At 50.0% G+C, this 27,164-nt stretch overlaps 3 protein-coding genes and 1 non-coding gene across 5 annotated transcripts; all 4 read right to left on the reverse strand.

The window, feature by feature from the left end:
• Nucleotides 1-2,106: 2,106 nt before the first annotated feature.
• Nucleotides 2,107-6,141, reverse strand: LOC120673872 (probable glucuronosyltransferase Os01g0926400). 2 transcript variants are annotated; one of them, XM_039954914.1, is made up of 4 exons: nt 5,604-6,141; nt 3,334-3,722; nt 3,000-3,241; nt 2,107-2,885 (listed from the first exon to the last, which is right to left on the reverse strand). In XM_039954914.1, the coding sequence occupies exons 1-4, from the start codon at nt 5,713-5,715 to the stop codon at nt 2,372-2,374; spliced, it is 1,257 nt and encodes a 418-aa protein (XP_039810848.1). In that variant the 5' UTR covers nt 5,716-6,141; the 3' UTR covers nt 2,107-2,371. The 2 variants fall into 2 exon arrangements, with proteins under 2 accessions (XP_039810848.1, XP_039810849.1); XM_039954915.1 differs by having other exon boundaries at nt 5,267-5,921.
• Nucleotides 6,142-9,480: 3,339 nt separating this feature from the next.
• On the reverse strand, nt 9,481-9,553 carry TRNAF-GAA. The gene has a single exon. It is a non-coding gene; the product is annotated as a tRNA-Phe (tRNA).
• Nucleotides 9,554-10,169: 616 nt separating this feature from the next.
• Nucleotides 10,170-13,117, reverse strand: LOC120673404 (probable glucuronosyltransferase Os01g0926600). The gene is made up of 4 exons (XM_039954222.1): nt 12,774-13,117; nt 11,570-11,958; nt 11,144-11,385; nt 10,170-11,057 (listed from the first exon to the last, which is right to left on the reverse strand). Exons 1-4 carry the CDS (start codon nt 12,874-12,876, stop codon nt 10,544-10,546), a joined length of 1,248 nt encoding a protein of 415 aa, XP_039810156.1. The 5' UTR covers nt 12,877-13,117; the 3' UTR covers nt 10,170-10,543.
• Nucleotides 13,118-14,255: 1,138 nt separating this feature from the next.
• On the reverse strand, nt 14,256-17,579 carry LOC120672658 (probable glucuronosyltransferase Os01g0926700). The gene is made up of 4 exons (XM_039953183.1): nt 16,963-17,579; nt 15,832-16,220; nt 15,166-15,407; nt 14,256-15,048 (listed from the first exon to the last, which is right to left on the reverse strand). The coding sequence occupies exons 1-4, from the start codon at nt 17,063-17,065 to the stop codon at nt 14,535-14,537; spliced, it is 1,248 nt and encodes a 415-aa protein (XP_039809117.1). The 5' UTR covers nt 17,066-17,579; the 3' UTR covers nt 14,256-14,534.
• Nucleotides 17,580-27,164: the final 9,585 nt, after the last annotated feature.

The raw sequence follows: 27,164 nt of genomic DNA on the forward strand, positions 1-27,164 counted from the left end.
CAAACAAGAAGAGGAATCAGCAGGTCATTGCTCGTGTTTTTTTTTGAGTTATTGGTCGTGTTTCTGATACTTTGGTTGTTGAAGATATTTTTGACATTTCCCATTGGCCAAACTAGGCGCTTAATGAAAATGCTAACTAATGAGATTGGGCCATACCAGTGTACTCTGAAATAGGAATGGCAAATATATTTCAGATTGATCGACAATGTACAATTCCTCGCAGAAATAAAAATGATGTACAACCAACAGCATGTTGTATAGGTGTTTGGAGGATACACAATCTTTTCGTTTACACTTTGTGTCATGTCGTTAGTACTACTCATTCAGTTTCAAATTATAAGTCATTCCAAATATTTTAGAGAGTCAAACTATTTTAAAGTTTGACCAAATTATAAAGAGAAATCTAAATATTTATGACATTAAATAGGTATACTATGAAAATATAACTAATAAAGAATCTATTAATATTTAATTAATATTATAAATGTTAATATCTTGTTATATAAATTTGGTCAAACATGTAAAACTTTGACTTATAATTTGGAACGAATAGAGTAGTAAGTTCTTTACAGTGACAAAACAGAAGCGGAAGAAAGGCAAGATGCATGCCGGTCCCTAGCTTTCCTCGTATTCACGCGTCAGGTTGTGCCGTCGCTACGACGCAAGCAAAGCGCCCCTTGGGCCGAGGAAAAGTCCAAACAATCCTGGCTGCTACTCAAGCTTAGCAGTCAGTCCCCAGCGATGAACTCAGGGCGGCAGCTGGCAGGTGGGACCGCCGGAGGCGGCTGCTAGCCTGCTACGATTCTACCACCAAACCCGTCCGAGTTCAGAACTTTTCTTCCTCTTCTATTTTCTGTTCTGCATTTCAGGAGTTTCAGTGCATCAACGCGAAATGCAGTGCATCAACACAAAATGGCCGTGCTCAAGGAGGCTGCAGAGAACTGGATGAACGCTCATCCACACTCCTGGGCCGAAACATGCAGTTAACCTCGACGCAGGCAGCAGAGCCGCAGCCCTTTTTGCTGTGCATGAGCTGCGAAGCAGGGCGGTTCCATCCATAGGGCGTGGTGCGTGAAACTTGACCCCATCCCAAGGGCCAACTTGCCCTTTGGCCGCTCTGCAGTGGCCGTTCTTGGGCTGTTGGCTGCTTGCTCGTGCTGATCCGGGCCGCGCAAGCTGCGGCGACCTGCCTCCGACCGAGCTCCAGACTCCATCTCCCCCTCTGCTGAACTACATGTTGTCGGCAGACGCGCTGCCGGTGCCCCCACTGGCAACTGAAAGAACATCCAGGTCTTCAGATGTTCAGAGTTTTTGCAATCTTTCCCTATTTCTGCTTGCTTTTTTTTAAGCTAAAGGCAGGAGCACTGCCAGATCATTTAAGAAGAAGAAGCAAGTGAGTTCTTACAATAGTTGTGATTACATAAAACTTAAATAGACTCAAACTCATTGAAAACAACAACATTACAACACTAGGGAGTCCCTCGCTCCGCGCACGCCTGTTGCCTGAAGGCCATCTCCTGCTTGATGAGGCCAAAGATCCGTACCGGAGTTTGCATGAGCCCTTGGAAGATCCTCCTATTCCTCTCATTCCAGATATTCCACACCGTGTAGAGAAGAATGGCCGCAAGTGTGGGCTTGGTATGTGCTGTAGCTAGTCGCATAGCATCGTTCCACCAATCCTGAACCTGCACTCCCGACGGTGGCATAGAGAAGAGCCCCCGTCCAAGTGTGAACCAAGAACCAAACCTCCTGAGCAAACAGGCAATGCAAGCAGAGATGAGCAACTGTTTCAGGTGCTTGATCGTAGAGACAACACACCGGGTTACATAGAATTCCTTTGACCAATAAGATGTCCGCGGTCTGAATTTTTTGCTGAAGTAAAAGCCATCCAAAGAAACGATGCTTGCCCTCAACCTTTGCCTTCCAGATAGCCTTCGAACTGAAGGTGCAGTAACACCTGTTCTGCTTGCTTACAAAAGACCTTTTCCTTTCTTTCTTTTTTCTCAAACATTCTTTCTTTCTTTCTTTCTTTCTTTCTGACAGAGTCCCCTGAACTGAAACGGCTTTTCTGTCAGTTTGACAGATGTTCAGGCCAAAAAGATCAAGTAAAAGCAGAACAGGTTAATTAGCTCGATTTATACATACGCTAAATAAAACACATGGCAACCATCGATGTAGTGAACACTAAATTTAAATCACACAAGGGCTGCCTCTCACAAATATCCCGAGAAATCTCGCTCTATATTGCTGCTGCGTGTAAACTGGTCGTGCAAAAACTAATGCGTGATCCATCCATCCATCGATCGAAAGATTTAAATAAAAGAACAAAACAAAAGAACATGAACAAATGTGAAGGCAGGCGCTGCTGCGCCTACCAAGGCTTGAGGTCGCTCTCGAGCCCAGCGTCCCAGTCGAGCACCTTCTCCCCGGGCTGGAGGAACACGCCCTTGCCGTGCGGCAGCTTGCGCGCCAGCCCGTTGAGTATCTGGTCGAAGGCGTCCCCGGGCCTTGCGGGCTGGTGGAAGAGCAGCGCCTGCTTGACGGACGCGCCGGCGAGCAGGCGCTGCTTCCTGAGGATGTCCTGGAGCGGGATGGAGGTGAGAATGGAGTCGAGGCGCGGCACGTCGCGCTCCGCCACGAACACGCTGATCTGCTCCCAGGGGATGGCGTCCGCGAAGGGCAGTACGATGTCGTCGGCGATGATCACCGGGATGCAACCGAACACCACCGCCTCCACCAGCCGCGGGCTCCACGGCGCCCACCCCAGCGGGCACAGGCAGAAGATGGCGCGCTGCATGTCCTCGTAGTACGTTGACGGGTGCTCCGTCGAAATGTCGAACAGCGGGTTGTCCTTGAAGTTCTCCCACACTGACGCGCGCGCGCCCCTGCATCATCCATGGTCAATCACATTACAAGCTACTTGGTACTTGCATTGCATCCATGGGAACCGGGAGATGCAAGAAATTCAACAACAAAAAAAGCGCATGGATTGTTGTTACCTGGCGTAGTAGCCACCCTCGGGGTCGTTGCCCATGTCGTAGAAGAGGCCGCGGAAGTAGACGAAGATGGAGCGCGGCGTGCCGGGGTTGATGAGGTGCGCCTGCATCTTGTGCGGGTTGGCGTAGGGCGGGATGGTGATGGACCCCTCCTGCAGGCACACGTGGTTCCGCTGCCCGAACGTCTGCACCAGCGTCGCGCGCCGGAGCAGCGGCAGGATGCCCCTCTCCATCGCCCTCTCCTCCTAAATAATCGCAAGCAGTCCAAGTGCCAATCAGTTCACCAATTCAATTCAGTTCTGCAGCCTGATGATGCATCCGGCAATGGTGCACTCACCTGGTAGTGGAAGCAGGCGCCGAAGTCGTGGGGTGTTAGGAAGAAGTGGTCGGCGCCCTCGGTCCTGTTCCAGTAGGGCCACGTGGTGGCGACGTACTTGACGGCGCTGCGCATGATTCGTGGCGCCCGGAACGGGAGGGGGAAGCCCTGCGGCGTGAGGTCGCAGGTGGTGTACACGGGGGTGTAGAACCAGTCGGCCTCCTCCGGGTCCAGCGTCCGCACCGCGCTGGACAGCAGGAACTGGTGCGTGAAGATCTCGGCCGCGAACATGTGGTGCAGGCACCGGCTGTCCTTGGACAGCAGCATCTGGTTGTACTTGCGCGGCATCTCGTACACGAACACCTTCAGCTTCCCCACCGGGTTGTCGTCCAGCACGCCGCCGGCGTCCCCTGCAGCCATCGTTCGTTTCATTCATTCATGTCAGCAACAAATCATTTCGCATGCAGTTCATTCTTCAGAATAAAATGGATTCATCGTTCATGTAACTGATATCATCGATCAATGTGCTAAATTAAAATGTGCATATCTTTACAGAATCAGTTTCAGTGGTAACAGGGTTTCAGATTTCAGACAAGTTAACACACAGTGATGGTTCAGCCCATGCTGCAAGCAATCACTAGAGATGAGTACTACAATCGTTAGTGGAGTCGTTGCTTTCGGCAGTCCACCAACCACGAAATTTGAACTTTAATCAATAGAATACCGATCCCTTTCAAGTGGTCTCTACTTTAACGATACGGTACGTTATTCTTATCCCTTTCTTTATCGGTACTAATCTGGTCGTTAGCATGTCCGGTTCAAGAAAAAAAATCGTTTCAGAACGCCAGTGGTCAGTTGAGTGAGTGGATGGCCACCGCTCGATCTAGCTGCCACTTATCCTTTCTTTATTGTCATATATACCAATTCAAGCTCTTGCGTTGCAGGCCCGAAAATGCAACTAAATAAATTAAACACGATCTTGCATGTTAGGCGGCACACTCCCGTAGTTCTCCCCACAAGATATGCCAATTCTGGAAACAGTTTGGCTGGTCCTAGCTTGAAGCAGCACTATGGATGCGTAATTGGGAAGAACACGGTAGAGCACAGTACAGTCAGAGCCAGAGATCTGAACCATGATCCACACTGCTAACTGTGACCTAGTAGCAAGCATGATCCGAATCGGATGCAATGCCAGCATCAGGGATAGCAGGCTAGCAATGCAATGGCAATGGTACAAGCTTCACTTGAGCGACCAACCGAACCGATCGCTGGCAGAAAGCAATTTAAGCATGGATTGCTCGATCCCTTGCAGAAGATAGCATTTACTCCTTCCTACCTACAGTAATACTAGTGGTTTATGCTAGTTGCTGGCACCAGAGTGCCCTGCCAGTGCAGGTACAGCTCTGTACAGTTGGTACGGCCACATGGTGGATCACAGGGCGGGCGGGCCGCACACGGCAGCCGTTAAAGACAGCCACCGCGATTGATGATCCCAGAAGAGGCTTGTCGATTCCCGGCTGCGTTCGCGGCGGAGGGGAGGGACCATCGGATGGAATGCGGTGGCGGTGAGCACGAAACCCGGATCAAACTAGGAAGGTGAGCTGTCGGGCGCTGGCGATCCGATGCAATGCAGTATCAGGGATAGCAGGCATGCAATGCAGCGACCAACCAGGAGAACGAAGGGAGCGGGGACGGGGACGGGGCCGGTCAGGCTGCCGCAGCGGGAGGCCGTGGAGCAACCGCGTCTGGCCGCGGCGCCCTCCCTGGCGGCGGCCAGAGCGTCCAGCCTCCTCCTGGCGCCGGCGAGGCTGACCAGCGCGGGGGCTGAAGCGGTCGAAGACCGAGCCATGGAGCGGGGCACCGCCCGCAGCCAGCTCGGAGGCGAAGGCCACGCGCCCGGCAGGTGGAGGCGAGCGCAGGAGCGCATCGCGGTAGGAGGGGGGAGAGGTCTCACCATCAGAAGGGGTAGCGTCCTTCCAGCGCAGATGCTTGCCGCGGCCGCCGGAAGGGTAGAATGGCGTGGCCTCCGGGGAGAGGGAGGAGCGTACTGGGGTCGTGGTCGCCGGACCCGAGCGGGATTCCGGCGAGGTGGGGCCGTGGGGCCGTGGGGGCCTGGGGAGGGGAGGCGCTCCATCTCGGAGGTGGTCGCCGGGCCAGGGTGGGACACCGGCGAGCGGCGAGCGTGAGGGCCTGGGGGAGGAGGAGGAGGGCCTGGAGCCACCGCCACCTGAGAGAGCATTTCCGGATCCAGCGAATTCACAACCGAGGAGGAGGAAGCGGGCGGCGCGTACCTGTGATCCTGGCGCGCTGGTGCTGCTGCAGCGGCGCCGCGGCGACGCAGGAGGCGACGAGCAGAAGAACGGCGGCGGCCGCCGCCGGCCACGGCCTCCTCTCCCGCCCCATTGGCCTTGATCCTGCCGCGAGCGCGCGGGAGTTGACCGAATCAAGCAGCCAGCGCTCCCTCCCGCTTCCGCTCGTGCTGGCGTGCTGCTGCTGCTGGTGTATGTGGAGCTCGAGCGCCGAGCGGCAGCGAAGCGCTGCCGGGATACTTGTTGCTCGGGAGCGCTTGTCCTGACGCCGTCCTCCGCTGTGCGGGTAGGCCGTCCCTGTCAGGCCCCGATGGCACGGAGTAGCACAGGAGGTGACGAGGCCGGTGGCGACGGGTGAGGCGAGGCGGTCGAGGCCGCGGCGACGGCGAGCCAATGGAGGAGAGGCACGGCGGCGGGGGCGGCGGAATTGGAAGCGGAAGCTGCTGGTGCTCTCGCACGCAGGGGAGGAGAGCAGCGGGCGGGGGAAGGAAGACGAGGAGAAAAAAGGGAAAGGGAAAAGGAGCGGGGGCAGCGCGGTATTACATGGGTCGCCCGCGGCGGGTGGCGTGATACGAAAACAAGAGAAGGGAGGCGACCGGCCCGGCCGACCGGGTCCGGGTCCAATCCAATCGGCAAATGCGCGGTTGGAGTCGTGCTCGTGCCCTCTCGTGCCAATGCTACGCAACTGCTAGTACAACCCACCCAACTTGTGTCGCTAATCATGTGGCGACGGCCACGGAACGCAGCTGCAGTAGTAGCTAATCATGTTGCTTGCTGGAGCGATGCAGCCTTGAGCAGTACTGTTCCTGCTGTATTTTTTCTAAAAAAAAACTCTATAAGTGAGATGAGGTGCATCGTGCACGTGCAGGACAGCACACCCTCGAGCTGTTTTTTTTTTCTCCCCGCGGGTACCCTCGCGCTGTAGCAGCACCAGAAGCAGCTTCACATCTTGTGCTGGAATCACGAATCAGCGCAGCAACCCCGGCCCAGAACAGTTGAGCTTTATTTCTTCTTCTTCTTTTCCTTTGGAAGGGCGCGCTTAATTGGTTGGATTTAACTAGTTACTATTTTTTTCATTCTAAATTATTAGTTGTTTTAGTTTTTCCAAATTTATAAATTTTATTATACATATATGTATATGTACATAGTCAATTCTATAAATTTAATAATTTGGAACTTTTTTTTGAGCAGTAATAATTTGGAACTTAGGAGTACGCAGGCAGGCGTGCGGCTTGCCTGCTCGGCTGGGCCCTCTGACTGCACTCTCCGCCGACTCTCCGAGCTCCCACACGTGACGGCGTGAGGCCGAGATGTAAAGTGAAGAGACCAAGCAAAAGAAGCTCACCGCAAATCATTCATCAAGACTTTCTTACAAAAGAATCATTCATCATGAGAGAAAGCCCAAGGGGAAAGAGGTAGAGAAAAAAAAGGCGTGCGCCTCGTTGGCCCGCCGTGCCGTTAGGTGGCTCGCTGCTCTTTCTGGGTCTTGGTGGTTGGCCTACTCACCCGTTCACGCACTGTTCCAACGAATAGCCTGCCGCCACTGACCACTGCCTCCTCCGTGATTACGGGCTGGCTGCTCGCTTTATTAGAGCAGGTAAAATAAGGATTTATTAGTCCGTCCATATCAGCAACAGTCTTACATGGACGTGAAAAAAATAAGATGGGAGAGTGATATGAGCTCTTACATAAAAGACGCCTCTAACAAGAGAAATAAAGCATAAGAGTCGATTTTGGAGCACATCCTGTCTCTTGCGCACGCATTTCATGAACTTTAATTTATTTTTGTATGTAAAAATTTAATGTTTCTATACTCTACCAGAAACAATCTAAAAGACACATTAATTATTGTAGCCTATGTCTTCAAGTGATGTCTCCAGATGATATGAGAGGGGATTAAAGCTCCTCTTATTACCCTTGCCCTTACTAGCTGCTGGCTGCTTAGTTTAGATAAGCCCGCCGGCCACGGCCATCCGTCGCCGGCCACGCATGTGATGTGACGCCGATGGTGACGCGACGCGGCGGCGATGGTGCACAGCACGGGAATTGCCAAGGAGGAGGCCGCCCGCGACAGCGCGGACGAGGAATCTCCACCCACGTTGCCCGCATGCAGCAGCGCGCGCCGGCCCGCCGGCTGCACGCCTGCACTGCATTCCCCTCCGGCGCCTGCGCTGCGGAATGAAGCAGAGGGATCAGACGCGCACCAGCAATGACTCGACTCCGTCAAGCTGCGTGCATCGTGCCTCCGTGTCGGTGCACCCGGGGGGCTCTGCCCGTTAACGAACCCGCTCATTAACTCCGTTCATGTGGACATGCCTGCTCTATGTACCACAACATGCACGGCAGGTTCAAATAAAACCAGGAAAAATAAAAAGCTACGTACGGTACGGATCGGCCCCGCCTTGTTCCACCATTCATGTCCTACTCCTACATCCTTTCATTTTTTTAAAAAAAAAACAACGTCTTTTGAATTCTTTTTCGCAACTTTGGTTCATATTATATGCCTCTGCACGCATTTCCTTTTAAAAACTTCGCTAGCTTTCCCGTCAGCCGAACATCTATTGTCAGTGAACTGAAGTTAATTACAGGGTTACAAAAGCAGTGACGTGTAGTAAGTCTGTTTTCATGGCATGAAAATTTCTTTTGTGAACGTCGCTCTCGATCTAGTAGTAGTTCTCTTGACCATTCAGATCGAACTAGTCAATATTGTGACCGGGCAACAAGCGCAAGCATCACATAAGTCAAGAACTGACGCAGCATAAAATGCATGGGCCGGGAATATCTATCGACCAATTAAGTTGTGCACAGATAGATTAATAAAGTTCATTGGAAGTATGCAATCAATCGATATCTATTATTATCTTATTATTTGGCCAACAAACGGAGCCTCCACGTTCGCTCTCAAGGTCTAGAAATTCCCACGTTAATCGGAGAAAAATAAAAAAAATAAAAATTACCCACCACTGCCATTATGATAAAATTAGCCTAAAATACCCTTATACCTAATTAAAAATCACTCACCAATACCATTATGAAAAATTAAATATAAAATATCATTTAACTATGTATCAGTTACAAACATATACTGTTAATAAAAACTAAAGCTAACAATAATCAAACAAAATAAAATGAAAATAACAATAATTATATACATAATATTATTAAAGCTCAACAAATCAAATTGTTATTATAGGTAGATCATATTTGAATTGTTTTAACCAACAATAAAACATAATTTACGATAATGACAGGGTGATGTATGGTAAAAAAAATAGTATAATCTTTAAGTAAGGATACAATAACATACAATTTTTTGAATTTTCAATACTAGCCGCGCAAATGCGCAGGCTACACGCCTAGTTATACAGTATATACAACAGAAAATATGCATATTATATACAGCAGAAAATATACAGTACTATATATCTTCCAGGAAAGCTAGGCAAGGAAGAATGAGGGAATGAATACTCATACCAGATGACGACACTATCAGACAGCAACTAACTCTGCACCCTTAACAATAAAAACAGTAGCTAGAAGAAACTCCTACATAATTAACATCCATAAGTGACAATTTGTTGATGCGTTAGTTCTCGTACTATGTTCTAGAACTTGTCAAGACCGTGACCGAGCAACAAGCACAAGTGTGACATATATGTCAAGAACATAAAACGGACCTGGAATATAATACCATAGCTTTGCCCAAGTCAATAGGAGGTGCAAAATGGATTTGTGTTGGTCCCGTGCAGTCTAGCTACAACCAAAACATAGGGGGAAATAAAAAAAGAAAAGAAAGGGTTGAAAGACGCTAAAATAGGTAACCTTTTTAGTTAAAATTAAAATATATAAAGTATTTGAGTGCGGTGAGCGTGGATCGAACACGCGACCTTCAGATCTTCAGTCTGACGCTCTCCCAACTGAGCTATCCCCGCTTATGTTTGTTTCTTATTTTTATTAATATATAAAAGAAAGCCTATGGTTGCTAATTGAAGATTCAAGATGGGTAAAGTTGTGGCCTGACATCTTGCCTGCCGGCCAGGCTTCTCCAGCGCCGACGCCGGATCACCATGGTCCATGGAGGCTAGGAACATCGCCAGTGAGGCAGTGACGCCGTGGTACTTACCGGTACGCATCGCCTCCCCTTCGCCCCCAATTCCCTCCCTCCGGATAGGTGCATCTCCTATTTCCAGTCTGCATCTGTGCACCATCATCAACATGGATCGTCGTAGATGTCTCACAAGTTTGCTCGTCAAGCTGAAACATTGGACAACGGCCCCTGTTGCCTTGCGTCCTTCTCACGCTCACGAAAAACCTCTCACATGCCCATTCCTCTTTTGCTGCCCTGCCCAAACCTCTCCTGGTTTTGGATCTGCGGACTGGCGGCGGATTTGATTTGGGTTTAATCCTTGATTGTCAAGTTGTCATCACAGCAAGAACACATGATACCATTCTTTCTCGGAATCCGGTACAGATTTGATTTGGGTTTAATCCATTTGCTTGCCACTACACCAAGAACACATGATGATACCAATCTGACTCAGAATCAAGTACTGAAAAGCACAGAATGTTGCAGGTTCCTGGATTGGAGTAAACTTTATTTCCCCCCATCGCAAACCTGAAACTGTATAATATAATACATATATGATACAACGGCCATACATTACATTTCCCACCATCTAGGCTAACACTAAATAAAGGTTAAAATAGGCACAGTCATACAGGGAAAGCACGCCACATTGCCTCAAAGAGAAGCACGGCAGGGGGGCAAGGAAGAGAAGGGGCTATGCATTCAACGATTTAATGGCTTGGTTCACTCATCAGCGTCATTCATCCATCGTCATTGATCAGCCTCTCTCCTGGTTCACTGGCTCTGGTGTTTGCACGAGAACACCAGCCATGGTGATGCTGGCATGCCACTATACCTACCACGGCTTCAGATCACCCCGGGGGCCCTCGGTCCAGTTCAGCACCTTCTGCCCAGGCTTCAGGAACACATCCTTGCCATGGGGCAGCTTCCGCACCAGCCCATTCAGGATCTGGTGGAAGGCATCACCGGGCTGGGCGGGCTGCGGGAACAGCATGGCCTGCTTCATCGATGGGTTCGCGAGCAGCCTCTGCTTCCGGAGGATCACTTCCATTGGTATGGAGGTCAGGATGGTGTCCAGCTTGGGGACGTCGTCCTCGGCCACAAAGACACCGATTTCCTCCCATGGGATAGCATCCGCAAAGGGAAGGACGATGTCATCAGCAATGATCACTGGGATGCAGCCAAAGACCACTGCCTCCACCAAACGGGGGCTCCATGGGGCCCAGCCCAGTGGGCACAAGCAGAAGACGGCACGCTGCATGTCCTCATAGTAAGTTGGTGGGTGGTCTGCCGATATGTCGAACAGCGGGTTGTTCTTGAAATTCTCCCACACTGATGCACGGGCGCCCCTGTGTTGCACATGGTAGGAGCATCAACATGCTTGGTTCAATGATTCATTAAGACTACTTGTCAGGTACATAATTTAGATGCGTACCTTGCATAGTAACCACCCTCAGGATCATTTGCAGTATCATAGAACAAACCACGGAAATAGACAAAGATTGAACGAGGGGTCTCTGGGGGAACAAGGTGAGTTTTCATCTTCTGCGGGGGTGCATATGGTGGGATGGTAATGGAGCCTTCCTTTAGGCAGACATGATCTTTCTGCCCAAAAGTCTGGACCAGCGTCGCACGGCGAAGCAATGGAAGGACTCCTCGCTCAATAGCTTTCTCTTCCTGAACAATGGAAATATTTGAATGCGCATTAGATGAATGATCCTAGAAGTAAACACAAATAGAATGATAAAATATTGAGTAGGGGGAACAAGTGGCCTGGGATCTGAGTTTCCAGATTACGTTCATTCCATGTTGCGTTGCTAAAAACATATAAGGATTCATGGTTTATGGCTCCACAACGCACCTGGTAATGGAAGCATGCACCAAAGTCATGTGGGACAACAAAGAAATGATCTGCTCCCTCTGTCCTGTTCCAGTATGGCCAGTGCTTGGAAATGAACTGAATTGCGCTTCTCATTATCCTTGGAGACTTGAAGGGCAAGGGATGACCCCATGGAGTCAGGTCGCATGTCGTGTATACTGGAGTATAGAACCAATCAGCTTCTTCTGGATTTAAAGTCCGGATTGCACTAGACAATAGAAACCGGTGCATGAAGATCTCTGCAGCAAACATGTGGCTGAGGCATCTAGAATCCTTGGCCACCATCTTCTTGTTGTACTTGGTGGGCAACTCATACACATATACCTTGAGCCTCCCGACAGGATCATCTTCTAGCACATCACCAGCACTTCCTGAAATTTGATCGCAATCACAAAGAAGATATGAGAATTATGTACTGTAATACCACAATTCTAATTCAATGGATTCAAACAGGTATTCAAAATCCATTCTTCTGTCCCAGCAAATAGCAGTCCAAGCTACACTAACTAATAACCACAGCATAAAAGTTACGAATTTTGATGAGCCACCGCTGAAACAGATTGTGTACTGTGCTAACCAGCAACATAATTGTCTTATTAAGATGTAGCTAAATATCACATAAAGTTAGGATTATGAGAATCCCTGGTTGCTGTATCAAGAGTCCAGTAATTCAATGTGAGTAATTAGTGGACTCCAACCCAAATGGTTCGACAAATTTGCTAATTTCTAGGACCTGAGGTGCCCTTGCTTATCTAGTAAATCACAATGCTAGACTAACTGCTACAAAAGTTTGCTACCTGACAGTGTATCTAGCTTGACCATACTTTGAAAAGAATCGAACTTCACTTATGCTCAGCCGCTCGGCATAGGCAAGTTGAGGATCATAATCCACTGCTGAGCGAGCGGCCCAGAGTATAATCACAGTGTAATAGGTTGATCTCAAGATGTTGTAATGTTCATCGCCGGGATGGAATTTCACTGTGTATGCTGAACAGTGAACTGTATGCAGGAGCTGGTTCACTGAATCACCATGGAAACAATAATAAAAAAAGGAAAGTGCTAATAGCTGATACAACTGCAGATCTCGGCAACTACCCGCCCGCTCGCCTCACAAGTTTCGCAGCAGACCAGCCGGCACGAAGGAACAGAGAGGGAGGGGGAAAGGGAGCAGTCCCGCGCCGCGTACCTTCGATCCGCTCGGTGTCCTGCGCCGCGACGAGGGCGACGTGGGCGCAGGCGAGAAGCAAGGCGAGCGCCAGGGCCGGCGCCGGCGCGCCACCCGTCCCCATTTAGCCGTCCGCCACCCGCAGCGCCGCCGCCGCCTTCTCCCCCACCGCCCGGCGGCGCGGTCAGGAGGAACGGGGAGAGATCGAGAGCCGGAGCGGACCAGGCGAGGTAGACAAGCGGCGGAGGGAAAGGTAGTGGGAGTGATTGCTTGGCAGCGAGGTGGAGGAGAGTGAAGGGCGAGGAGTCAAAAGGGTGGCAGGCAGGGCAGAAGTGTGGGAGGAGGCGACAGGAGGCGAGGCGGTGGTGGTGGTGGCTTGGCTTCCCTGCGGTTGCGGGGTGTCGCCGTCAGCGATGAGCTGTCGGTGGACAGGAGGTGGTGTGGGTGCCAGGTTTTCCCCTCGGGAGCGTATGCATACGGCCACCATACGGGTACAATACAACTGTACGAGACACGGAACGCCGCACGCGTCAGCAGTCAGGCTTGGCAGCTGAATGCTGATGGGCCTGACTGCTGATGGAACGGAGCGATCAATCACAATCAGGCCGCGGGAGACGCGGGGGAGAAACCGGGGTTATTATCACCAGCCGCTTTCTTAATCCTCCTTTTTCTGCTCTGCTTATCTCTAATTAATCTAATCCAATCCAAGCTTATTCACGGCCCACTGCTGCTGCTGCGTCTATTTCCCTCTCTTCTTTTTCTTTGGCGCCAACTACTCGCAGCTCCCGCCATTAAGAAGCTGTCGGTGGGGGGCAGCAGCAGCTGCTGGGATCAGCACAAGCAGACCTGGTGGTTAGGCTAGGTACTCCTGTCTCTCTTTGTCGTCGTCTTCTCCATCTAGCTTTAGGGTTAGGCTGCGCACCGCACGGCGGGGCACGAGAATGTATCGTCCCCTTCGTTGACCCTGCTCACTGACGATCCACGCCTCACCGGCTTTCTTTTGCCGCGGAGTACTATGTGCATGTTTACTGCGTAAAAGTTGATTCATAATTCGGTAATGAATTTCTAGCCATTGATACTACCTACAAAACAAAAAATTTTGTAGGTATTTTTGTAGGTATTTTTTTTATGGTAAAAAAAACCTACAAAAGCGCTGATGCGGACTCCATTTCTAATCCATCGAGTCATAGCTAGCTAGCCTCCAATTTACAGTAACAACCACCAATCTTTCTCTAGGTTACTGTACTCACACACCACAACTTGCTGGAACAGTCCTTGAGAACTCAGCAACATTCAGATAAAGACCGAAGCGACATGCTCTGCCTGATCAGTCGTAAATCACACCTGCTTCTCCATGGTCTTGCTTCAGAAAGCAAATCCACCTTTATAATCGAATTTGTTTAGAGACCAATAAAAAGGGAAAACCAAAGTCAGCCAGGTCATGCATGCAGCTAGCACAAAAACGAAGGACAAGGCGTTTGATGCCAATTGACATTGATCGAGTATAATAAAATGAGATCAAGCATTCAGCATGAGTAAATTTCGATTATGCTATCCACATATGATTGACAAGGCTGACATTCTCATCACCTAATAAAAGAGGGAAAAAGAAAAAAGAAATTAAGATATATAGTATAACAGCTATACGTAACGATCATACAAAAATGTACATTTGGCTTGTGGTCAGCACTATGCAGCCATGGTAATTCAAAGGCGCACGTATATCATCATGTGTCCCCAATCTCCTCTTTCCAAAAAGTTCTAGTAATAGTATGCCAGATGCTACCAAGGCTTCAGGTCGCCCGGTGGTCCGGCGGTCCAGTTCAGGACCCTCTCCCCGGGCTTGAGGAAGACGTTGTCACCGTGCGGGAGCTTGCGCGCCAGCCCGTTCAGGATCTGGTGGAATGCATCTCCCGGCTGAGCAGGCTGGGGGAACAGCATGGCCTGCTTCATGGACGGGTTGGCGAGGAGTCTCTGCTTCCTCAGTATAACATCTGTGGGAATGGACGTCAGGATGCTGTCCAGCTTTGGGACATCCTCCTCGGCGACGAACACACCGATCTCCTCCCAAGGGATGGCGTCCGCGAAGGGCAGGACAATGTCATCTGCGATGATCACCGGGATGCAGCCAAAGACCACGGCTTCCACTAGCCTGGGACTCCATGGTGCCCAGCCCAATGGGCATAAGCAGAACACGGAGCGCTGCATGTCTTCATAGTAGGTTGGTGGGTGATCGGTCGAGATGTCAAAGAGTGGGTTGTTCTTGAAGTTCTCCCAGACAGACGCACGAGCACCTCTGTAAAGAAAATGCATAATTAGCAGAGGCCAGACCCAGGATGCAACGGGAGGGAAGAACAAAGAAGCAGATATAGAGGTGTGTTGACTATCGCTTGTAGACATGGAGATGATTTACCTTGCGTAGTAACCACCCTCGGGATCATTGCTGGTGTCATAGAACAGACCACGGAAGTACACAAAGATGGATCGAGGGGTGTCTGAGGGGATAAGGTGAGCCTGCATTTTCTGGGGAGGTGCAAACGGTGGGATTGTGATGGATCCGTCCTTCAGGCAGACATGGTTCTTCTGTCCGAATGTCTGAACCAGTGTAGCACGCTGAAGCAAGGGAAGGATTCCCCGTCCGATTGCTTTCTCTTCCTGAAACAACGGAGGTATGCATGTTACAGAAAGATCAAGATAATGAAACAGCCAGTAACAGAATGCGTTAATCAGAAGTATGGCAAGTGGTTATTTCTATTAGTTGTTAGTTAACCATGAATCTGAATATTAACATGACATCTTATAGAAAATCACTATCTGGGACATGTTTCTTTCACAAGGGACAAAAGAACATATGGAGCCTGAATTAATTTAGTCAATATTAGTTCATTAACAAGAATAAGCATCTTGATCTCCCATGGCCCCCATGTTCTGTGCTGCAATTAGATATGTCCCATTTGTTCCAATCGCTGGAATTTTGTGCTAAAATATTTGCTTTACATCTAATCTTCATTAGTACAACTGTACAAGAATAAATAAATGCATGCGACAGCTACTTAATCTACTAGTGATTGTACAGTACCTGATAGTGGAAGCAAGCACCAAAGTCATGTGGTGTGACAAAGAAATGGTCTGCACCCTCTGATCTATTCCAGTAAGGCCAGTTTGTGGCAATCAGCTCAATTGCGCTGCGCATCATTCGAGGAGACTTGAACGGCAAAGGAAGACCTGAAGGAGTCAGATCGCATGTTGTGTATACAGGCGTGTAGAACCAATCTGCTTCCTCAGGATTGAAAGTTCGAACAGCGCTTGACAACAGGAACCGGTGCATAAAGATCTCAGCAGCAAACATGTGGTTCAAGCACCTGGGATCCTTCTTCAGCAGTTTCTTATTGTATTTGCTTGGGAGATCATAGACATAGACCTTCAGCCTCCCAACAGGGTTATCTTCTAACACATCACCAGCACTCCCTGCATTTTTATTGGCCACAGAATTAGGACTTGCACAGAACTGGGGGAAAAGAATATATACTTGGTTTTAGTACCATGCTAGGGATGACAGGACCATATAGCACATTGATCCTAAGCAAGGTATATGACAGGATCATATAGGTCTAAAGTGAATTTTGCAGCTATGCAAAACTGAACGAATCATGATTTTCATCATGTGCCATTGACTGCTCCATGAGTATTATCCTGTTTGTCTAGGCTTGAGGAACTACCAAGAGAAGACCACTGAAAGAGGTAGGCTATAGGAAATAAAGATTCACACCCAATTCCACATTTTCCACGGCAGACAGACAATACAGACTGCCCTAGTAAGTCAAGCATAAAAACCTAAAGACCTGATTGTGAGTGGTAGTGGATGTCAAAAAATGTGATTTTTAACTGAATTAAACCAGAACTGGATCAAATATCAGATACCCATGAACCTAGACCATCCCAAATGATACACCTGCATGCCATGATTCCATCTATCTGTAACCCACCATTACCACATTCAGATGGGGATCAAACTCGTAAGAATTCGGGATCAGTGGCCTGACAGATCAAACTGACATACTAACAGATGCCAAAATTCTTGCTTTACCGAATTACTAGCAGATGTATTAAGGTAAGACAAGCAGCTCGAGTTGTACAAACTGACAAGAATGTGCCAATCAAGCTCGGAAGCAAGATGGAAACGAACACATGAAAAAGAAAGGTCCCTCACCTGAGATCCTCTCTGTCTGGTGGCCCTGCTGCACCGCCTGTGCCTCAGCTCCAAGGAAGAGCACTGCAGCAAGAATGGCTATGGCCAAAGCCCACCGCCTCATCTTCTTCTCGATCCTTCCCACAAGGCCACAAGCCCCTTCCCCAGCGAGCACCCGCTGTCTGTGTCTCTACTCTCCTCTCGCGACCCTCTCCCTGTGCGCTCTTATGAGCCCGCCAACTCCCAAGGGGTAATTAAAGAAGAGATCTCAGCCAAGGGGAAGCTTTTCCGCCAATTTTTCTCCTACCAAGCAGCGTTTGGTGGGGAGCGAGCGAGAAGGTGAGCGGTGGCTTTCCTAGGCTTCCTTCCTCCTTCCTCCAACCGACGCAGATCAAATGCAGTCGCTTCAGGAACAGCTTCAGGAAGAAATAGAGGTCATGTTCTCTCCTTACTTGAAAGGAAGAAAGGGCTGACTGAGAAAGGAGGGTAGGAAGGCTGTCCGCGGCTGATTCTTCTTTCTTTTGCTACTCCTATATGATAATGCATCTCCCCCTTTTCCTCCTGCTTTCCTAACCTTTCTCCTCACACCAATGATGAGCTGTAGTCCTGCTCCAACCCCTCTAATAACTAATTAGACTAATGTAATTGTGCTCCCTGAATGGATGTTTGGTGAGGTGTTTACCTCCGCATCAGATGTCAGGTTTCTTTCCTTTTCCCTCCACCAAACTTGGACTGGACCTCTCACTTGTCTAATTGTCTTATACCTTAATAAAACGTCAAACCTTGGTTTCTTCACTTCTTTAACCTGTTGTTACCGATTGCACCTTGCATGTCTGTCATGGTGTTTAAATATTCTGCCTCTGCAGTCCTGTTCTTTTTCTTCCTTTTCCCCTCCCACCAGCAATCATTTTCTTTTCCATTTTATAAATTGTGCTGATAGGGATTGTTCCTTTGCACATGGGCCATCCATGATCATTCGCTGTCGTGGGGCTCATGGCTCATGAGGGGGTTTTGGGAAATAGATATTGCAGCCAAGGCATCTGGTGATTGGTGTAATGCTTTCCTTCTTCTGTTTTTGAACCAAAGAAATTGAAAGGAAAACCAGAAAGCGCTGGTGCTTGTTGATGGCGTAGCGGATTTGAGGGAAAGAGATTAGCGAGCTACTGGTACTGTCTGGAGGGGCCAGGGGTTTGGTACACACACGTTTATCAGTAGGGGGTTCAAGAATTTCTAAACAAAAGATCCAATGGGGACCCAACATACCAGAAATTGTACTGCGCCTCCTGTTCTTCAACAGCATGCCTAATTGCCTATGCGATCATCGGATTCCCTGGTTCAGAGGGAAATGTCGCCTTCGTGTTGGCTGCCCCGAATTGTCCCAAGGGAAACAAGATAAAAGCTGCTGCGCGCACAGTGCCGCCGGGAATTGCTTCGCTTGCGGTTCTTGGATTGGATCTTGTCGTCCTTATTTCACTAAAAAAAAGAGATCTTCTCGTCCGAGCAGGATCGCAGTTTGTCTGCCGTGCCTGATGAGGAGGATCGGAGAGCCCGTGTTTGGAGCACATGGCGTGTTTTGCTGGTCAAAAAGTTTGGATTTAGTTATTATAGCATATTTCATTGTTATTTAACAATTAATATCTAATCATAGATTAATTAGGTTTAAAAAATTTCGTCTTGTGGTAATCAGTTAAACTATATAATTAGTTATTTTTTCAATTATATTTAATACTTCATGTATGTAAAAAAATCGATGTGACAATTACTTTGTAAACTTTTTCACAAACTAAACATAGCCAAACAGAACTTGCGCAGGTGCTTCACATGCTTGCATCCAGCTTTGACTTTCCGGCGAACGCTGGTAGGGAATGGTCGTCGCGGCAGACAAACGACATGCCCTGTACTTTTTTTTTATAAAAAAAACATGCTGTGCACTCCGCAGCCACGTCGGTGGCGTATCAGCGTATGGACAGGCAAAGGATGTACTCGGAGAGGGCAGAACAGTTTTTTTTTTTTCCGGGGGATCGGTCAGAGCAACTCCAGCCAGGTCCTGATCTAAGCTACTACTCTAAATTAAATTTTGAGAGTTTAGAGAGAAATTAAACCTCAGCAGACCTTTTAAATGGATTCTTATTTTAAATGAGCTCTCAAATTAGCACCCCAAATCCATAAAAATAGGAGGCTCCAATCCAGCCTCCCATCTCTCCTCACGCCCCGGCCCGCCCCCCACTCCCCGGCCCCCCACCGCGCCGGCGGAGGCGGAGGCGGCGCCGCCGCCGCCGGGCTCACCCTCCTCCGGGCCTCGCACCCGCGCAGAGGCGCTGCCACCACCGAGGCTCGCCGCTGCCGCCCCCGGCGAGGCTCGCCGGCGCCGCTGCTACTTGGGCTTCGCCGCCGCCCCCGTCGGGGCTCGCGAGGGCCGCCTCTCGCCGATTGCTCGCGCGGCCGCCGCCGGTGCTCGCGGGCTTCGCCGCCGCGGCTTGCAGCCACCGCCGCCGGTTGCTCGCGAGGGCCGCTGCCGGTGCTCGCGGGCTCTGCCGCTGGCTCGCGAGCGCCGCCGGCGCGGCTCGTAGCCGCCGTCGGGGCCCCTCCTGCCGCCTGAGCTCGGCCTCTGGATCTGGTGGATTGGGATTGAAGAAGCCCCCGGAGTCGACGCGGTGAGCGCGCGGAGGTGGCCGTCCCCGCGCCGGCCACCCGCCCCCGGCCCCCCGCGCCGGCCTCGCGCAGGAAGGCACTGCGCGCCGCGTGTCCGCGGCCAGTGGCCAGTGCACCACCGTGCCGCTGCTCCGTGCGGTGCCCGGCGCGGCCGCGCGGCGACCCGCGCACTATGCTGCCCGTCCCCTCGCCGTGCACGCTTCCGCCATCGCGATGATAGGCGCCGCACCGCCGCCCATGGGCCAGAGGTTCGGCCGCCCGAAATCCGGGCCTCCGGCTAGCCGTCGCCGACATGTGCGTGGCACTAGGCGGCGTGACGGCGGCATGAGCATGAACTAGTGCGCCGGGCTCCTTTTTCCTGGTGGACGCCGGACGCGGCAAGTGATCGATGGCCACGACCAGCCCTTGCCGGAGTCGCCATTGACTCATCGCGCAGTGCCTTGCTCCAGTTCAGGAAGACACCGGCGACGCACAGGAAGATGGCGCCCGCCGAGGCCGCGAAGAAGCGGCCGGGAGGCGGTGCGCGCGGGCCGTGTCAGGCGCGTCCCCGGCGGCTCCGCCGGCGGGCCCCACCGGGAGCGGCGCGGCGGCGGCGGAGTGCGCGGTGGCGTGCTGCGTGCTCTGGACGTGCCTGCCGGTGGTCGTGCTCTGCGTCTCGTCTCTGCTCTCCTCCACACCTCGCTCGGAGCGCGCGGCCATGGCTACTCCGGCGCCCACGGCTCTCTGCGCCCGCCACTTCCGCCTGCCGCGCGCGCCCTCCTCCTCCCCCTCCCCCTCCCCCTCCCCCTCCCCGCCCCGGCTGCCGGCCACCGCCTGCTCGTACCCGCGGCTCCGGCCCCGCCGCCTCGCCGTCTCCCCGCGCGCGGAGGCGGGCACGGGGGACGTGGAGGTGCTCAGGGCCGGGGTGCCCGTCTACAAGCCCCACTCCTATGACCTGCTCGTCACCGACGCCGCGCGCTCCCTCGCCTGCGCCATGGACGACGGCAAGACACGCCTCGAGATCGAGTTCCCGCCTGCTCTGGACGTGCTCTGCGGGTCCCACACGAATAGGGGCCTCATTTGCAGGTCCGGCTGGAGTTGAGGTTCATTTTGGACCCTCATTTCTTGCAGACTGGCTCTTAAAATGAAATGTAGGGGCTTCATTTTCCATGCCGGGCTGGAGATGCTCTCAAGTGTGTGAGTTGAGGATGGCGAGTCAACTCCAAGGCGCCAGGGTGATGTGAGGAATGAGGATGTCGGAATGTGATGTCCAGAGTTCCTGCGAGAGGTCGGAGAAGATTCAGAACGGGCAGGGACACCGAACGGGCAGAGTGCCGCCGGTCCACCCAACGCCCGGCCACACCGCACACCAAATGCGGAGGCGAGCAGAGCGTCGGCGGCGCCGCGTCGGTACGGGCGGACGAACGCGTCTGGGGATCCTGGCGATCTAGCATGCGCGGTCACCACGTGATGGCCAGCGCAGCGGTCTGGTAGCGGTGGGCAGGCTGACACGGCCTCGCTCGGGATGCGCAGGGTTTACTTTTTCGTTTTTTTCCAAATCCCGACGTTTGCCGGAAACGAAATTTCTGTCGAAATTTCGCCGAATTTCGCTAATTCCGAACGGAAAGAGAATTCAAATTCAAAAAACGAAATTTCGGTGATTTCGACCGAAATTTCGGTGATTTCGACCGGAAAATGATGTCCGTTGTGATTTTCGTATTGTTCCCGAGGTCAAATGAAAAACTTTTGAATACCAACTTTGTTCAGTTTTTCGAGATCTACAACTTTTGTTTCAGGAACTTTTTCATTTGAGCAATGGTTTGAAAGTTATTTAATTATTTCAAAAACTACCAATTAAAAGTCTTGTCATTTCATGTGACAACTTTCATTTTCTCTCTTAGGCCTCAACTGGACTTTTATTATTCTTGTTATGGCAGATATTCCTATAAATTTTTAGGGACATTAGTTGATCCAATTGAAAGTTGTTTTAAATCCAGGACAAACATGATTTGAATTGGTTATCAATTCATGTGACAGTGTTTGAATTTTTTGTTTGATTCAATTTGTATAGAGAATTGTTAAAGCATTCTGAAAGGTGTGTTTTCCGGCAGTTTTCCAACGGAAAGTTTTTCCCTGCTCTATAGATGGTGACAATTCTCTTGTGGCCTAAGATTTTGGTCACATGCATGCTGTGGATGCAAGAATTTGACCTTCTCTTCTTATCCTCGGGACTGGAATGGCGTCGGAGGAAATTCACTGGAATCAAGGTTACAGTCACCGACCTACTATTGCAATGCAAAGCTTTCTTCCACGAAGTGGAGGCAGATCAAAGGCCACAACTGACTTAATCTGCAGTTGCCAATGGAGAAGAATTGCCAATGGAATTTAACACGTATCAGCAATGGCCACAACTTCAAAAAAAAAAACTCCCAAGTCTCCACAGTTACCGGCTACAAAGCTAGAAGAAGAGCCAGATCGAGGGCCTGGTTAAGAATAATAGACTACAGCAGACAGAGGGCTTTAGCTGCCATCTCATTCGATCTCACCGCTACATACAAAAGAAAAGAGCTGCTAGATGATAATATAAAAGCAGATGCAAAAGGCAAAAGCGAAGCAAGATTGACGACGAGCCTAATTGGACAGCACGAGGAAACCAGATCTACTAGTCTACTGATGAGAGTATAGTCTACCCGGGCCGGCCGATGGATCATCATCCTAGTTGTAGGTATGCATATGAAATTGAATAGGTACCTCACCAATATCATGATAAACCAAAGTCTAGTTGAAGTCGAGGGGAGAAAACAAATTTTTGCACATGAAATGACGAGTCATTCAAATTACGGTTTCAAATGTTAATTTTAGCCTAGCAAATGATCTTAGATTTGAGTGTGTTCTAGTCCTATTTGCTTAGAAAAACACCTAGTTTTTTATCATATTTTTTACAAATTTTTTTAAATTTTTGAATTTTGAAACGAAATTTACCGAAATTCCACTTCCCGGTAACTACCGAAAACGAAAAAAATACCGAAATTTCACCGAAATTTTGAACCCTGGGGATGCGTCGATCCGGCCAGACAGAGATGAGAACCGACGCGGCTCGGCCATTATAAAGAAAGATTGCGCCGCCGCAGATGGGGTGTCGACGCGGAGGATTTTTTTTTTTAGAGTTATAGGGCCGAGCCCCGTCATACTTATGACAGAAGGAAAAACGTTTGAGTACAAGAGTTTTTGCAGTAACGGCACATATCCGTCACCCAAAATGAAGTAACCCAACAAGAAACAAGAAAACACCACAGCTATAAGTCCAGGTAACCACGTCCTCAACAGAGAGTAGGTAACTATCTTCCATCAGACGATCACCGCAGCTTCCATTTCCTTCAGCTGTGCAGACCAGTAGATCATGTCCATTGGTTTCTCATCAGAGTTTCTGGATGTGTGTGGCCGGTTCTTCTTCACGCCGAATCCATTGTCAGTCTTGGGGTTTTTTTTTGCCAGGTCCTTTAAATTGGAAATGTAAGCCAGCAGAGTTACTTGGGAGTTCGGGGGGGGGGCACAGAATTTGCCAATTCTGAGCCCTCCCCACTATCTTCCAAAGAAGGAGTCGCACGTCCGTCCAACCTACATTCTAGAAACACATCTCATTCCTCAGTTTCCAAAGAGACCAAAGAGTTGCAGAGCTAATAATATTAACAGCAGCAAATTTTTTTGTCACTCAGCCATTTAGCACCTACATCTACAAAGGAGCTAATATTCATATTTAGAACTTGCGAAACAAGAGACCAGAGCAGCTGAGCAACAGCACAATCAAAAAACAAGTGTTGGGATGTCTCTTTTTCAGAACAAAAGAGGCAAGATTCTGTTGCCAAGGTCTGTCTCTTTGCCAGGTTATCTCTAGTTAGGATCTTATTTTTAGAGAGGAGGCAGAGAAAGATGTGAACTCTAGGTGGGATTTTCAAATCCCAGATACTAGGAACGAAAACAGGTACGACTCCTCTGAAGCTAATAACCTTGTACATGGATTGCGAGGTAAAAATTCCATCAGAGGTAAATTGGCAGATGAGGTTATCTTCACCTCCAGTCAATTCAATGGTAGATGCAAGTTGCACTACCTCCAACCACTTCCTGCTAAGGGTGGGGCTTACTGTTCTCCTAAAAGTGCATTTGAGCTCATTGCCATCCCATAGATCGGCAATAGTGCTGTTTTTCTCATTGACAATAACATATAAATCCCAGAACTGAATAGCTAGACTAGAATTGCCTAACCAATTGTCCTCCCAGAACTTAACTTTTTTACCATCACCAATTTTCCATCTAAAGCCTATTCTAGCTGCCTTAGTAGCCCACATAAACCCCTTAAAAAACTGGGAAGCTCCAGTATCTTTGCAGCAAAAGATGTTAGGCTTACTATTATTATATTTGAAGTCTAAGAGGGCCTTCCAGAGCTTAGTATCAGTGAGGTTATATCTTTTCAGCCAAGAGCTTAGAAGGCAAATATTTAAATCCCTTAGACTTGGGATCCCTAGGCCACCGTACTCTTTTGGCATACTAATACTCTCCCAATTAGCCAAGTGATACTTATGATTCCCTTCTGAATCATTCCAAAAACAGTTTGCTAAATGGGTATTCAAAGCCTTGATAGCCCATTTAGGAAACTTAATAAAAGAAAGAAGGTAGACAGGGATACTAGCTAAACAAGATTTGATTAAAACCAGTCTAGCAGCTTGGGAGAGGAGCTTCCCCTTCCAACTGGCTATTTTCCTAAGGATTTTGTCTATTAAAGGCTTAATATCCTCCCTTCTAAGCTTATCAAAGTGGAGAGGAATACCCAAATACTTTATGGGGAAGGCGCCTATTGGACAGCAGAACATATGGGAAGCTTTGTGGATAGCTTCCTTATCTAAGTTTATAGGTATAAGCTCACTCTTATGGTAGTTGATCCTCATTCCTGAGATCTTTTCAAACCATATTAGAATACATTTCAGGTTCTTGAGATGATGCTCATCATTATCTGAGAAAAGAATAGTATCATCTGCATATTGTAAAGAGATGATTCCTTCAGTTTTAAACTCTGGTAGGAGACCTACAATTAAATTTTGCTCAGCAGCTTTGCCCAACATTCTAGTTAGCACATCACCCACTAGATTAAACAAGAGAGGAGAGATGGGGTCCCCCTGTCTTAGACCTTTGCCAGGTCTAAAGAAAGAGCTTTCTTCTCCATTCAGATTAACTCCTACAAAACCTCCTGTCACCACTGATTTTATCCAACTAATCCACTTATTGCAAAAACCTCTCTTTTCAAGAACCTCAAAGAGAAATCCCCAGTCCACCCTATCATAAGCCTTTTCATAGTCTAGTTTGAGGATAAGACCAGGTTTTTTGTTGCTATGAAGGCTATGCACAGTTTCATGGGCAACTACCACACTTTCCAAGATATACCTACCCTTGATAAAGGCACTTTGGTTAGTATCCACTAATCTATCAGCCACTCTAGCAAGCCTACTACTGAGAACTTTAGAAAAGATCATAAAGCTACAATTAATCAAACTAATTGGTCTAAAATTCTTCATATCTTTTGCTTCAGCTACTTTTGGGATCAAGGAGATCGTAGCAAAATTCAGTCTATGTAAATCCAGGCTGCCTCTATAGAAATCATCAAACAACTTAACCAAGTCATGTTTGACAACCCCCCAAAACTTCTGATAGAATAGGAAGGAGAGACCATCAGGTCCCGGGGCGCCCTCAGCATAACTACTGAAAACTGTGTCTTTAATTTCTTCCTCAGAAAAAGGTGCAGTTAAGAGAGAGTTCAAGCTTCTGCCACTAGGCCATCAGTATCCCAAAAATCACTCTGAAGGGTAAAGTCCTCTCTACTGTCCTTGGCAAAAAGCTTTTTGTAAAAGTCTACCGCAATATTGATCATCCCAAACTGGTCATGTACCAGACCATTGGGGCCCATTAGGCAGTCTACAGTTTTTTTCCTGGCTCTTTGATTTGCTAAAGCCTGAAAGTAGGCAGTATTCCTATCTCCTTCTAAGATATTCATATCTCTGGATCTTTGTCTGGCTTTGATTTCCTCTAAGCTCCATATTTTATCTAATTCATTAGCTACTACTTTCAGCCTGTCAAGTCCAAGCTGGGGCAATCTCCCCTGTTCAGCTTCATTATCCAAGAAGTTATACTCAGTAGCAAGATCATTCTTTTGTTTGTTAAGAGCAGCCACTTCATTTGAGGCCCATCCTCTAATCATTCTTCTAAGAGTCCTAATCCTGAACTGCCAAGTATCCAAACTTGAGTATTCATTACAAGGTGCTCCCCAGGCTTTTTGGATCACCTCTCCAAAAGAATCCCTTTGGAGCCCCCACTTCTCAAACCTAAACTTTTTCTTCCCAAAGAAAATTGTAACATCCCAAAAATTCACCAAGATAACTCACGCGCTAAAATGTTTCAAAATTATTGTCATCGTTGAGCTCAAATCATTTTTTCGCCAGATCTCCCAATCTCCCGAAAAACCGATCCTGACATCCGAATCCATCGCTGTCCCGTCTCCCTGTTCGCCCTTGTCCTGCGCGTCACGCCCGACCAGCGCGTGTGCGCGTGCAGTCGCGGTCGTCGCCGCGATCGGCGCCGGCGCGATCTCTCTCTCTTTCTCTCTCTCTTTTACTTTTTCTTTTTCCCTCCCCTTTTATTTTCTTTTCTTTTTTACTTTTCCCTTTTTCCCTCTCCCTCTCTCCTTTCTCCCTCTCCTCTGCCGCGCGCCCCTGAGCGCCGCTTAGCTCACCGCCGCCCTTGCCCCACACGCTGCCGCGCGCGCCCCCGCTCCCGTCCACGCACGCGCCGCACCCCTGCACGCCGAGCCCCTCATCGCCTTGACGGAAGCCCTGCCCGCGCGTGCGCACGCGCACCGCGTGGCCGTGCTGCTCGCCACGCCGCCCGCCGCTGACGGCTGCCCTGCCCGCCTGCCCACGCGCCGCGTGCGCGCCGCATGCATTCCACGCTCCCCCGAGACTCGCCGCGCCGCCCGACGCTTCGCCTGGCCGCACAGCGCCGCCGTCTCGCCGCCCGAGCCGCACAGGCCGCGCGTAGCGACGCTGCCGGCCGCACAGCGTCCCGCCTCACCGCTCGAGCCGCGCAAAGCGACACCGAGCTGAGCAGCCGGTCCCTCCACGTGCGCGTCCTCCCCTGCACGTTCTCCCTGACCGAGCCGTCGCGTCGCCGCCGCAAATCGCGTGCCACTCCGCTCCGCGACACCGAGCACCTTTAAAGCCGCCCCGCACCGCTCGCCGGCCTCCCCATCGGCCACCACCGCACCACCGCCTCTCTCGATCTATAAATAGGCCCCTACGCCGCTTCCTCACCACCACGATGCCGACCGCCACCTCTAGCCTCCTCCCCGAGCTCCCAACGCCGCCACCGCCCACCATCGCCGCCGAGCCCCGCCGGCCACCGCGGAGCCGTCTCCTCGCTTCACCTCTGCCCAAGGTAAGGGGCGCATTAGGACCCTCTTGCCTCCCTTCCCCTTTCCCCCCAGCTCCGGGCCGCCGCCAAGCTCCGCAGTGGCGCCGCCACGGTCGCCGTCGACCGCCGCCGCCGGG

The sequence above is a fragment of the Panicum virgatum genome, chromosome 5N (genome assembly GCF_016808335.1).
Source record: "Panicum virgatum strain AP13 chromosome 5N, P.virgatum_v5, whole genome shotgun sequence".
Taxonomy (NCBI): domain Eukaryota; kingdom Viridiplantae; phylum Streptophyta; class Magnoliopsida; order Poales; family Poaceae; genus Panicum; species Panicum virgatum.

Coding starts and splice junctions, on each gene's coding strand:
- LOC120673872 (XM_039954914.1), bottom strand. CDS start 5,715: ATGGGGCGGGAGAGGAGGCCGTGGCCGGCGGCGGCCGCCGCCGTTCTT. Junction 3,242..3,333: donor GCGCCTGCTTCCACTACCAG/GTGAGTGCACCA, acceptor GCGATTATTTAG/GAGGAGAGGGCGATGGAGAG. Junction 2,886..2,999: donor GAGGGTGGCTACTACGCCAG/GTAACAACAATC, acceptor TGGATGATGCAG/GGGCGCGCGCGCGTCAGTGT.
- LOC120673404 (XM_039954222.1), bottom strand. CDS start 12,876: ATGGGGACGGGTGGCGCGCCGGCGCCGGCCCTGGCGCTCGCCTTGCTT. Junction 11,959..12,773: donor GGACACCGAGCGGATCGAAG/GTACGCGGCGCG, acceptor ATCAAATTTCAG/GAAGTGCTGGTGATGTGCTA. Junction 11,058..11,143: donor GAGGGTGGTTACTATGCAAG/GTACGCATCTAA, acceptor TGTGCAACACAG/GGGCGCCCGTGCATCAGTGT.
- LOC120672658 (XM_039953183.1), bottom strand. CDS start 17,065: ATGAGGCGGTGGGCTTTGGCCATAGCCATTCTTGCTGCAGTGCTCTTC. Junction 16,221..16,962: donor CCAGACAGAGAGGATCTCAG/GTGAGGGACCTT, acceptor ATAAAAATGCAG/GGAGTGCTGGTGATGTGTTA. Junction 15,408..15,831: donor GTGCTTGCTTCCACTATCAG/GTACTGTACAAT, acceptor CCGTTGTTTCAG/GAAGAGAAAGCAATCGGACG.